The sequence below is a fragment of the Aulonocara stuartgranti genome (assembly GCF_965226115.1).
Source record: "Aulonocara stuartgranti genome assembly, chromosome: 11".
Lineage (NCBI taxonomy): Eukaryota > Metazoa > Chordata > Actinopteri > Cichliformes > Cichlidae > Aulonocara > Aulonocara stuartgranti.
In genome coordinates, this window is record NC_138947.1 from 26,159,132 (window position 1) to 26,169,214 (window position 10,083).

A 10,083-nucleotide genomic window follows, 5' to 3' on the forward strand; every position below is an offset into this window, starting at 1 on the left:
CATTTATAAATCAAATGGATTAATAAATACGATTCTTTCTATTAAAAAGGCAGTTTTGTTTCCTTCCGTTTAAACATATTTTGTTAAAGCTTTTACCTTGAAAAACCATACCCGGAAGTTAGAAGTTAGCTTCTGTTGTGGCTCCGTTTTAGCGGGTGATTTGTGTGCGTTTGTATAGCATCCACAGTTTCTATAGTTTATTTACGTTTCACTTGTTATTTTTATACTAAAAGCGTTTTTGAAACAGATTGTACTTGACGTTCATGTAGGTGTCGGTCATTTTGCCGGCAGAACTAGATACCTGTTAGCAAGCTAGGCTAACGTTAACGTTAAAAGCACGTTAAATTTAGCTCTGGTTTGTAGTCCCAAAGTAATAAAGGTAGCTTTCACAATGTCTCTGAGCGCTGTTCACGGAACTCTGTCGAGTCTGAAATCCTGTCAGGCTGATATCGGGACAGGTATGGACATTGTGACAGACGTGGCTATGGACCTGGCGGAAGCTCAGGGTAAATATTAAAGGTTTTCTCATCGTACTGCTCACCACCTCCATCTGTAATCTCTACATTAATTATTCGCTTACCAGATATATTTTCACGTCTATAATTAATGTTTTTATGTGCTTTAGATTTGTTTTTAAGGTTTATAACTAATTTTGGAGCGTACATTTATAGTACTATGCAAAAGACTTGCATCACTTTAATATTAAAAAAAAGAAGGCACCTACCTCAAGGAACCCAGTGTCATGTCTACATATATTAAATAACTTAGCAAAGACCTGATTTTAAGTTGTATAATTAGGCACTTTGTGTTTTTGCGACAGGCTGCTAGTAACATTTTTTTTTTTAGTTGAATCTATGAAGAATGCCAAAGATAACACAATTGGACAGACATTACATAGGATTTTTGCACAAACAAGGTGATTCCCAAAGATCTGATAGTTGTTTGTGTGCGTGTGTGTGTTATGGTGTGACTGCTTAAGTGATTACTTCTTTGGTGTGCACTTATGTTAAAGATGACGAGATGAACCCGGGCATCAAAGAGATGGAGGCCATGATTCTGGAGTGTGCCAAGCTGGACAGGGAGATTAACTACTTTGTTGATGTGGTGCAACAAGTTACAGCTGAGGTGAGAGCAGCCTGAAGGTTTCCTTGCATTAGGCGACTGAGATAATGGATATTACAACAGTGTGCTTAAACCCTGTTCATTGTAGGGAAAGTTTTGATGCACCATTTGACTGTTCTGCTGCATAGTGTAGACCCATCAGGTGATGCCTAGTTGACTCAAGAGGAACATGTCGTTGAAATGCTAACAAGAATTAAAAAACAAACAAACAGCAAAATGCAACACTTGTGCAGGAAATAAGGCAAGAAGTGGAATGCTGAAATATTATTGTCTTTAAATAATCAGTGCATTCTTAATGCTGCTTTTTCTGCATAAAGTCAGAGCTGCACATTAGAGCTCTTAAATGTGACACAGTTATAAACATTATGACTAATAATGAAGTCAACATAAAAGTCAGTTTAGCAACATTTTTTCAGCACTTGAATATTTTCAGTGATAATGGGGAATAGAGCAGAAAGTGTCCCATGGGATCACAACACACACAGATTGTTCAGCTGCATCTGATTCTGTCATTACTAACATACAGCTCAGCAGGTTAGATCACATCGTCAGGAATGGCTGAACATAATCTTGTGCAGAGTGCAGCATACGTCACCATGGTGACGTAACCGATGACGTGGAAAACTCTTAACACTATGTTCAGAAGAAGACGCAAACCTCGGGCATTTGTGAAGCATTTCTGAATTAAATACAAAATGTAGATTATTGCAAATTATATAACAAATTTCAATCATTGTAGGTTGCCACGCAGCAGCCGGAGGCCATGTTCAGCCTGTCTGCCAAAGTGAAGGAGCAGTTCACAGAGAGAATAGCCCAACTCTCTGACGCTGACCTGCTCACTCACCAGAAAGTAATGGCTTTCAAGGAAAGTGTCAAAAACTCTTTCAAACAAGGTAAGGCCTGTGGAGAGACGGAGGAGATTTACTTGAATTAGACTCACCGCAGTGCATTCAGGACTTCTAATGGACTTTGATAATAGCAGTGCTATCTGAGGACTTCTTGCTGAGCAGAGAGATCTTGGGATGTGGCTTTCTTGTTTAGGATAATTAGCTTTATTTTAAAACACGCAGCTTCCTTTGTTTACTGTTGAATGATTGTTTCGCTGTCACCCTGTGGCTGTTATTTTCTGCTTTTTAACTCTTACTAATTACAGCTATGCCGGCCTCATATAGTGCCATGCTTTTGTGAGTCTCTGTAGACATTATAGGCTACATTATGCTAAGTATGTTATTTTCACGAGCTGACTTAAAATGAAAATGTCTGATAAAAGAGCCAAATGTGATAACCCACTTTGAAGCATGAACTTTGCGAGCCGAGGTGATCATTGCAGTGTGTTCTGTGAGGGCTTAGCCCATTATTATTCACTGAATTAGTATTACTTCATGTTCCTGTTAAGGGATACATTTTGAGGATTCAGTTCTGCTTGCTTAAAGGCTGAAATATAAATATGTTGAATAGCATAATCCTATGGAGGAGTTTACAAAGGCCACATATAGAGAGCAGTTTCTAATACTTTGGGCTCAAGTTAGCCTTTGAGTTCTTCAGTAGTTGTAGATGTGCCAGGACAACAACTGTAGATATGAAATTTATGTGCAGACTAAAAAAAAAGAAGAAGATGAGTTTGTTTTGTTTTGTGTTTGTTTGGGAGTGTTGTGTATAAAGTTTTGTGTGTGCAGTAAATATTGGTGGATGGTGGTATGTGCCATCAAATTGAGTCATTTTTACTCTGAGTGGACAAATGGAAGCAAACCGCATGTGCATTGTTTGTTTTTAGCTAACCAGGAGTCAGCAGAGAGCATGGAGGAGCTCGATGAGGACATCGCTGTGACACAGAGTCAAGTCAACTTTACCTGCCCGCTCACACAGGTAGATTACTGATTAGATTTGTAGATTACAGGTAGATTAATCCAGTGTGTTTTCATGCCTCTGTCTTTGCCTCAGAGGTGTTATGTTTTCATTGTGCCCATCTATGTGTCGGGGTATTCCTTGAGTTTAGGCACAGACATTAATTTGGACTAAAGGTTGAGCTCATTAGAGTTTGCATGGTCACAATCCAAAACATTTGGGGGCTAATTATGACAAAATTTCACACCAGTCCCAGGATTATTACAATATTGGTGTTTTTCATTTGGCTCAGGCTAAAACATCTTAGGTGGGTGCCAAAATGTGTCTACGCAGAAAAAAAACAAAACCAAAATCCTGACTGTAAGATGATGTTCCTGCAAAATGCATCATTCTGATCTCGCTTGCTTGCTTGTTCAAACTGCTTTTTCAACAAAACACAGGTAACTTGAAATGTATTCTTTTGTGCCTCTGTTCAAGGTGGAAATGGTGAACCCGGTAAAGAACAAGAAGTGTAACCACCACTATGATGAAGCAGCAATCATAAACCTGATCAAAACAAAACAAAGCCAGAAAAAGAAATGCCGGTAAGACACTGCATCTCTGAGGACCGTTAAAAAGTGGAGTCAGGTTTTCTAGCAGTAAATAACACTGCAGGCTGGTGTGGGACCAGCAGGCTGCCTTAATTTACATTGCCTTTATTATGCTGCTTTGATGTTGGAGTCAAATTAAATGTGGCTGATCCTGCAGGAACACTGATAAAATCCCAGCAGCAGTGTTGCTGAAAAATAAACTTGCCTATTGTCTTGGGTCCTGACTGTGGTCACTGCACACACTGCAGCAGTATGTTTTCCTTGTTGAGATTAGGTTTATGCTTGAAGAAATGGTGTTGTACCTGCAGTAAATGGCATTTCATCACATTTACTGCTTTAGCAGCCTCGAAGTTCCCACCGTTCAAGTCATCCAGTTTATCACAGCATGTGTAACGTCAGGGGACTCCTCAGTGTAGAATGCAGACATTATAATAAGAACACAAAAGATGGAAGTCTGGTTGCTGATAGGCAATCAGAATCAAACTGCGAGCACTGGCACAGGAAATAATAAAGCAAGTTTAGGCAGATGTGTAACGACTTAACAGTTACTCAGCAATGAACGGGGCAAAGCTAATATGAAACTGATGCACAGAAAGCTTTTTTTTGAGCTGTTCTGCAACTGTTTGTGTGTGTTTAAATGTCTGAAGCAAGTTAAGGTTCTCTGTGTCTCTGCTCCGTAGCTGTCCTGTGGTGGGCTGTGGAAATGCAGATGTGAAAGATTCTGACCTCATTCCTGACCAGATGCTGAGGAGAAGGATCCAGAGCTACAAGAGGCAGAACAACCGGACTTAATAATGAACATTTCTATGGAAATAATCAATAGTTAAAGAAATACATTTTCCGGTAACAATTTTGTACACTGAGAATCTAGAATGTTTATATTGCCATCTACGCTTTTATATAAAATGCCATTCTTTTTTTGTACCTTGTAATTTTTGCTGCTCCGTTGAATCTGGATGACATGTTATAATATTTCATCTGGAGAACTTTCATTGAGTGTAAATAAATAGTAAGATAATTACATGTTTAGTATTTTCACAGTCTGTGGTGGCTACTTCAAGAGTCTATCTGATGCAGTAAATCTACTGAACCACGTGAGGGCAGTGTTTGCTTAAAGTCAGTGCAGAAATATATAAAGGTGCATAAAGGTGCTTCAGGGTTTTGAGAATCTCCTAATTTCTCAGCTTCACCTACATCTAGGGTTACTGGCCAACATGGCAACTGTAGATCCAAGAAAGGATGATCTTTTACTTAAAATAAAATCCTTCAAAAATGGGCTCAGTGAATGAGCCATAAACAAACAGTTCTTTTACATTGGTGGGAATGCACTTATGTGATTAAGCCTGCTCTCGCTCCTTGTGAAGGGTCTTTGTTTCAAAAGAAGAAACAAACAAAGGCTGCGTTGAGATGAAACTAGGTGAAGCTAATCTTTTAATAGCCTTGCATCAGGAATAAAAAAAAAAAAAAATCTGTAATTGCCCTCTCTCTACAGTGAGTGCGTCAAACAGCACTAAGAACATTTCAGTGAAGCTATTAACTGGCAATAAATGACTGGCTAGTGTTGACTCATTCATTTCTCCACTCTACTTCATTTTGAATTGCCATTCTGCAAATCTAATCTTGTTTACTACACAACACGCGAAGTCACTGGTAATTCCCCCCCCCCCCCCCACCACCACCCCCACACACACAGAACGCAGTTTACTTTGAGCAAAGTGCACACATGAACACACTTCAGCGTTCACCACATCACAGGAAGGAGCCATCGAGCTGTTTCCTTTGTGAGGATGTAGAAGCGTAAATATCCTCGGGAATCACAATAACCGTATGGACACACAGTGCTGAGAAAAATGAACAATTTCTCACAGATTTCTTATTTCTGGTTCCTGTTTGATCTGGAATTCACATTCATCTCTGGCCTCAAAAAGCTCCAGGAAGTAGGTGTAATGGATGGCTGAAACACTGTAAGCCTGGATATAAGGCCTGTCCAAGCAGGATTTTTACCTTTTGGCAGGAAGTGAACATATTATCACTTCTTGGCACACGAGTCTTGGCCCGAGCAGCGCTTGAGCTGATTGGAAAGACGGGGCAGAGAACAACGGGCCTCCAATGAGACTCGCATTTTAAAATTCTCCTCTGACACAAGTTTCTTGTTTTCCTTGCCAAGTCCAGGAGTGGCCTGGTTCTGTGCGCTGTTGACACACAGGCTTGGCAAGAAAACAACATTCTCTAAGGTTACCCACATGACCCACCCACCACCTTCTCTAAAGTGAAACAATTTCTGTACAGCATTAGGCTGCTGAAGACTACTGGGAGCAGAAGAAAAACCTAAACAATTGTGTGGCTCCTGTGTTTATGTAAATCCTCCCTGAATGGTGCTCCTTCATTAGGATTCCTGTGCTGTTACTTGGAAACTTGATCTCAATGAAGTGCATTTCACTTTTTCCACATCCAAGCCTCACTGAGCTCAAAAAAAGATTGGCAGGTGAGATGTCAAAATCCAGTGTTTTGTTTTTGTCCTCTGAGTAAACACATAAAAAAACCCATCCAATTCTATAAAATTCATTTGGATGTGACTGCATAATGTTAGTTTTTGCTTTCCTACAATGACACAACCTGAATTTAAATAGAAACCTGTTAATAAAATATGAATGCGTCACCTTGGTTTTGCAGCATGTCTGAGTTAAACAAGTCAAAGTTGTCTGTAGGGATGAAAAACTGTCAGTTCCCATGAAGTTCCCACTAAATGGGAATTTTTGATGACACTTTTGTTATTTCCTGTTTTGTTGTTTGTTGTGATTTAAAACTCCATTACAAAAAACCTAGCGCCATAACTTTTTCTTACCCTCAAATATAATAATATATAATTCCATTTTAAGGACCTGCTAGTGGACATATTGCGTAATCCCCTCTCGTCTTTCATATTGTTAACATAGTTATGGCCTTTATTATCGACATTTATCAAATTTCAGAGCTTTTGGGATCCCGGCGTCAGTTTAAAATATTAACGTATCCATTTCTAATGTTCTGCTGATTTTGACTGAAGACTGAACACGCAATGAGGCATAAAAGGCGTACTGTCGCTTTAAATGACAACACCTCCCAGCAATCGTTGGATCCTGGGCGAGTTTCGCTGCAAAGAAGAAAAAAAAAGAAGAAGAAAAGAAACAGCCCACAGTGGTTCATGCTTCAGTCTATACAACAGAGCAAAGCACAGCGCAACAGCTTACCATACAGGAAGGAGAGCAGGTGCCAGCGCAGTCTAAACTACTCATTATTTTACTGATGAGACAACAGGAGCGAGTGAGACAGCAGCTGCTGACTGGAGCTGACCTGCAGGTGAGTGTCTGCTGCCCCGCGAGCTCACGTTCAAAAATAAAGAAGAAAATCAGTAAGTGTAGAGTAGCTACAACTGAGACAGGCTGACGCGACAGGAGCAATGTAGGTGATAGGATACAACACTGAGGTGACAGGAAAAGTAAAAACTGCAGCAATAAGAATAGTTGTGTTGGGATTGTTACGTGGAAACTGTGAGCCAACAGGTGAGTCAGGTCACACCTGTTAGGACTAAGCGTCACAGTTTGACTTGAAGAAATGCCTTTAATATCTAAATTCAACCCCTTAAACACATCCGTCTTGTGTGTTTCCACATAGATCGACGCAGTTGGTGTTCAATTGGAGAAAATCTGCTGGACATGGATTATTGGTGCCCTTCTTCGCCGCTTTGGATTTAGTTAGTCCCTGCAACCTTTGTTTTTTACGTGTAGTTCCCGGGGACGCCAAGAACAGGTGGATCCTGTTTCTGTGTCAGGCTCAAACCGGCTACCGCTGACCGTTCACCTTTATGGGGAATCAGGTGGAGAAACTAACGCATCTAAATTACGCGGAGGTGCCAACGTCGGACCCAAATGGGTTCGACCCGGAAGACGACGGACCGCGGATTGGCGTGTCTTATATTTTTTCCAACGACGACGACGACGACGACCAGGACGACAATTTTGATCACTTTCCAGCGGACAAACGCCAGGTAAACCATGAAGAGAAGCCCTTTGACCCCCGGGACGAGCTGGAGTGCGCGATCTATTATCGAGAAGAGTGCGTCTTCGAAAGAAAAACCGGAGCCGCGACTCACTCCGCGGAAAGTCTTCTGAACAAGTGCAGACCGGGAGACCTGCTGGAGTTCGTGGCCACTGGACAGTATCCACACTGGGCTGTTTACGTCGGGGACTTTCAGGTGGTTCATTTGCACCGGGCTGAAATCAAGAACAACTTTCTCACCGATGTGAGCCAGGGCAAACAAGGCCGGATAGTGAACAGCCTCTACAGGTACCGCGCGCTCCCGCCAGAGGTGATTGTGCGCAACGCGCTGGACCACGTTGGGTCAAGAGACAGGGAGCTGTACTGGAGAAATTCTGAGTGTTTTGCAGCCTGGTGTCGCTTTGGCAAACGGGAATTTAAAATCGGAGGGGAGATCAGGATTGGGAAGCAGCCGTACAGGTTAAAACTGCTGTTTTCTGAGAAGAAAAGTCACGTCCTGGAATTTCAAAGCCTGGAAGACGTGATTATGGAAAAGAGGAGGAACGATCAGATTGGTAAAGGTGCCGTGATGCAAGAGTTGGCCAACCATTTGAATACAACACATGAACTCAAAGAGGAGAATTTTGTTAACTGACACTGGATGCACTGGTCATCTGGAGAGGATTTGAGGTTCCACGGTGATGTTCCATGCTCCATTTAAGCGCTTAACCCATGAGGTCACGTAAACGTGTACACTGTGCCAACAAATGTGCATATTCAGAGGGAGTTTATGGTGCATCATGAAAATATTTTCCACCCAGAGGAATTTGTGAATTCCAACTAAAATGCTTTAGCAATGATCAGCAGGGTTAAAGCGACATTTCCATACCTTAATTTGCATTGAAAACAAATAAAAATGAACACACCCCAGTGGCAGATATCCCTCCCTCCTTTTATAAGAAAATGAGAGTTCAGTCTCTACCCCAGGTTAAGCAACCTGTTATGGCGGATACAATTTGCATTGGAGCTTCACCTGCAGTCTAATCAGTCGGGAATGAAGTTAGAATTTAACTGCCCTTAATTATTTTTCTAATCCAGCAATGCTTTGCAGAGAGGAGCAAAAAACTGTCCTTTTAGTCCTGACTGACAAGAGTGCTCAAGCTGCTTGCTCCTGTACAACTCAGGTGTTGGAGACCAACCCACAGAGTGGAAGAGAGAGACGGTTACTCAACGTTATGGTGTTTCAAGCTGGTGGATTGCCTTCTGTTGCTTTATATCCAATCATCACACAGCTTTACCTTCTCTTGGACTTCTTTGTGGACACTGTTGACAGCTATGGGCACTTTTATTAATTCACCTGTTACAACAGTTTATTTTTTGAAGCAGAAAGATGTTTGTATGAAGGATTATGGAAATAAATATATATATATTTGAAGAGTAAAGGGTTTTCTTTTTAGCGAACGGTTGGCCTTTAAATGTTTTCTGAGAGCATTGGTACAGTGCTAATCGATAGTTTCAAACCACCAGCCTCAAGAGAGGCCGCTCTATATCCTGCATCCTGAACACCGGCCTTGTCTTTTGCACTGCGCTTGGCAATTGGAGAGCAGCTACACCCCAAACAATTCAATCCCAGCTCGCAGTTGGAAGAGCCACAGTCATACCTGTTCATCTGCTGCTTTTGGTTTGTGGTTGCGTGCAGGAAAGTGCAGGCTACCCACACAGTTAAAGCTGCCAGTTTTGATCTAAATATTTTCCTCCGAGCAGCAGCTCCCTGAAACTACTTAAACATCTGCTTTGTTAGGCTGTGTCAAGATGAGTTCCAACTGTGCTGGACATTTTTGCTTTGTTTACACCTCTACTTACTGAAGATAAGACTTTTTTTTTTTTTCCTTGAAATTTACCCAAAGGCTAAAAATGTTTCACATCCATATTTTTCTCTCCTTCCCTCTCCTTGAGCTGCATCATTTATTAAACTTGGGGTAAAGGTGCAGTTAAATAAGGTACAGTTTTATTTCTATTGGGAAACAGTATTACAACAATGACTGAAACACTTTGCAATGTGTTCACATACAGAGGCTGCAACGGAAATTACAACAGGCTGTGAGGTTGTTTGAAATGCCAGACATCTTGTTTTTTCCCTCCCCCCTGTCTGTGCTTCAGAGGAAACCAGTGATCACGGGTAGTCAGCAGATGAGTTACTTTTTCCTCTGGTGATATTTGCGTGATGATACTGCTGTAGTCCTTTTCGTGCAGGTAAAGGTCCCACTGGACTCAAAGCTGGATAATCATCAGCACCCGTACTGAATGGGAAAGCTGCCGAACACATTAGCATTTCCTCAATTCTCTGTGGTCTGCCACGGTGATGAAATACGAATCGTGTATGTTTATGTGGTGCATATTTATGATAATCAGTCATATTTTTCTTTTAGCACCTACAAACACACACAGTATTAAAGCAGCCGCCAGTGGAGTTGTGTAATTGGGATTATTAACTCACATTTTTCATCAT

At 41.3% G+C, this 10,083-nt stretch overlaps 2 protein-coding genes across 3 annotated transcripts; both read left to right on the forward strand.

Moving 5' to 3' along the window:
* Window positions 1-86: 86 nt before the first annotated feature.
* On the forward strand, window positions 87-5,126 carry nsmce2 (NSE2 (MMS21) homolog, SMC5-SMC6 complex SUMO ligase). The gene is made up of 6 exons (XM_082551200.1): window positions 87-506; window positions 1,013-1,125; window positions 1,862-2,015; window positions 2,897-2,988; window positions 3,445-3,551; window positions 4,238-5,126. The coding sequence occupies exons 1-6, from the start codon at window positions 392-394 to the stop codon at window positions 4,347-4,349; spliced, it is 693 nt and encodes a 230-aa protein (XP_082407326.1). The 5' UTR covers window positions 87-391; the 3' UTR covers window positions 4,350-5,126.
* Window positions 5,127-6,660: 1,534 nt separating this feature from the next.
* On the forward strand, window positions 6,661-9,030 carry lratd2b (LRAT domain containing 2b). 2 transcript variants are annotated; one of them, XM_082551837.1, is made up of 2 exons: window positions 6,661-6,896; window positions 7,212-9,030. In XM_082551837.1, exon 2 carries the CDS (start codon window positions 7,402-7,404, stop codon window positions 8,227-8,229), a length of 828 nt encoding a protein of 275 aa, XP_082407963.1. In that variant the 5' UTR covers window positions 6,661-6,896; window positions 7,212-7,401; the 3' UTR covers window positions 8,230-9,030. The 2 variants fall into 2 exon arrangements, with proteins under 2 accessions (XP_082407963.1, XP_082407964.1); XM_082551838.1 differs by lacking the exon at window positions 6,661-6,896 and adding an exon at window positions 6,933-7,099.
* The last annotated feature ends 1,053 nt before the right edge of the window (window positions 9,031-10,083 follow it).

Excerpts from the sequence above, each read along its gene's own strand:
- nsmce2 (XM_082551200.1), top strand. The coding sequence starts at position 392 with ATGTCTCTGAGCGCTGTTCACGGAACTCTGTCGAGTCTGAAATCCTGT. Across the intron at positions 1,126-1,861 it reads TGCAACAAGTTACAGCTGAG|GTTGCCACGCAGCAGCCGGA; the intron begins GTGAGAGCAGCC and ends CAATCATTGTAG. Across the intron at positions 2,989-3,444 it reads TTACCTGCCCGCTCACACAG|GTGGAAATGGTGAACCCGGT; the intron begins GTAGATTACTGA and ends CCTCTGTTCAAG.
- lratd2b (XM_082551837.1), top strand. The coding sequence starts at position 7,402 with ATGGGGAATCAGGTGGAGAAACTAACGCATCTAAATTACGCGGAGGTG.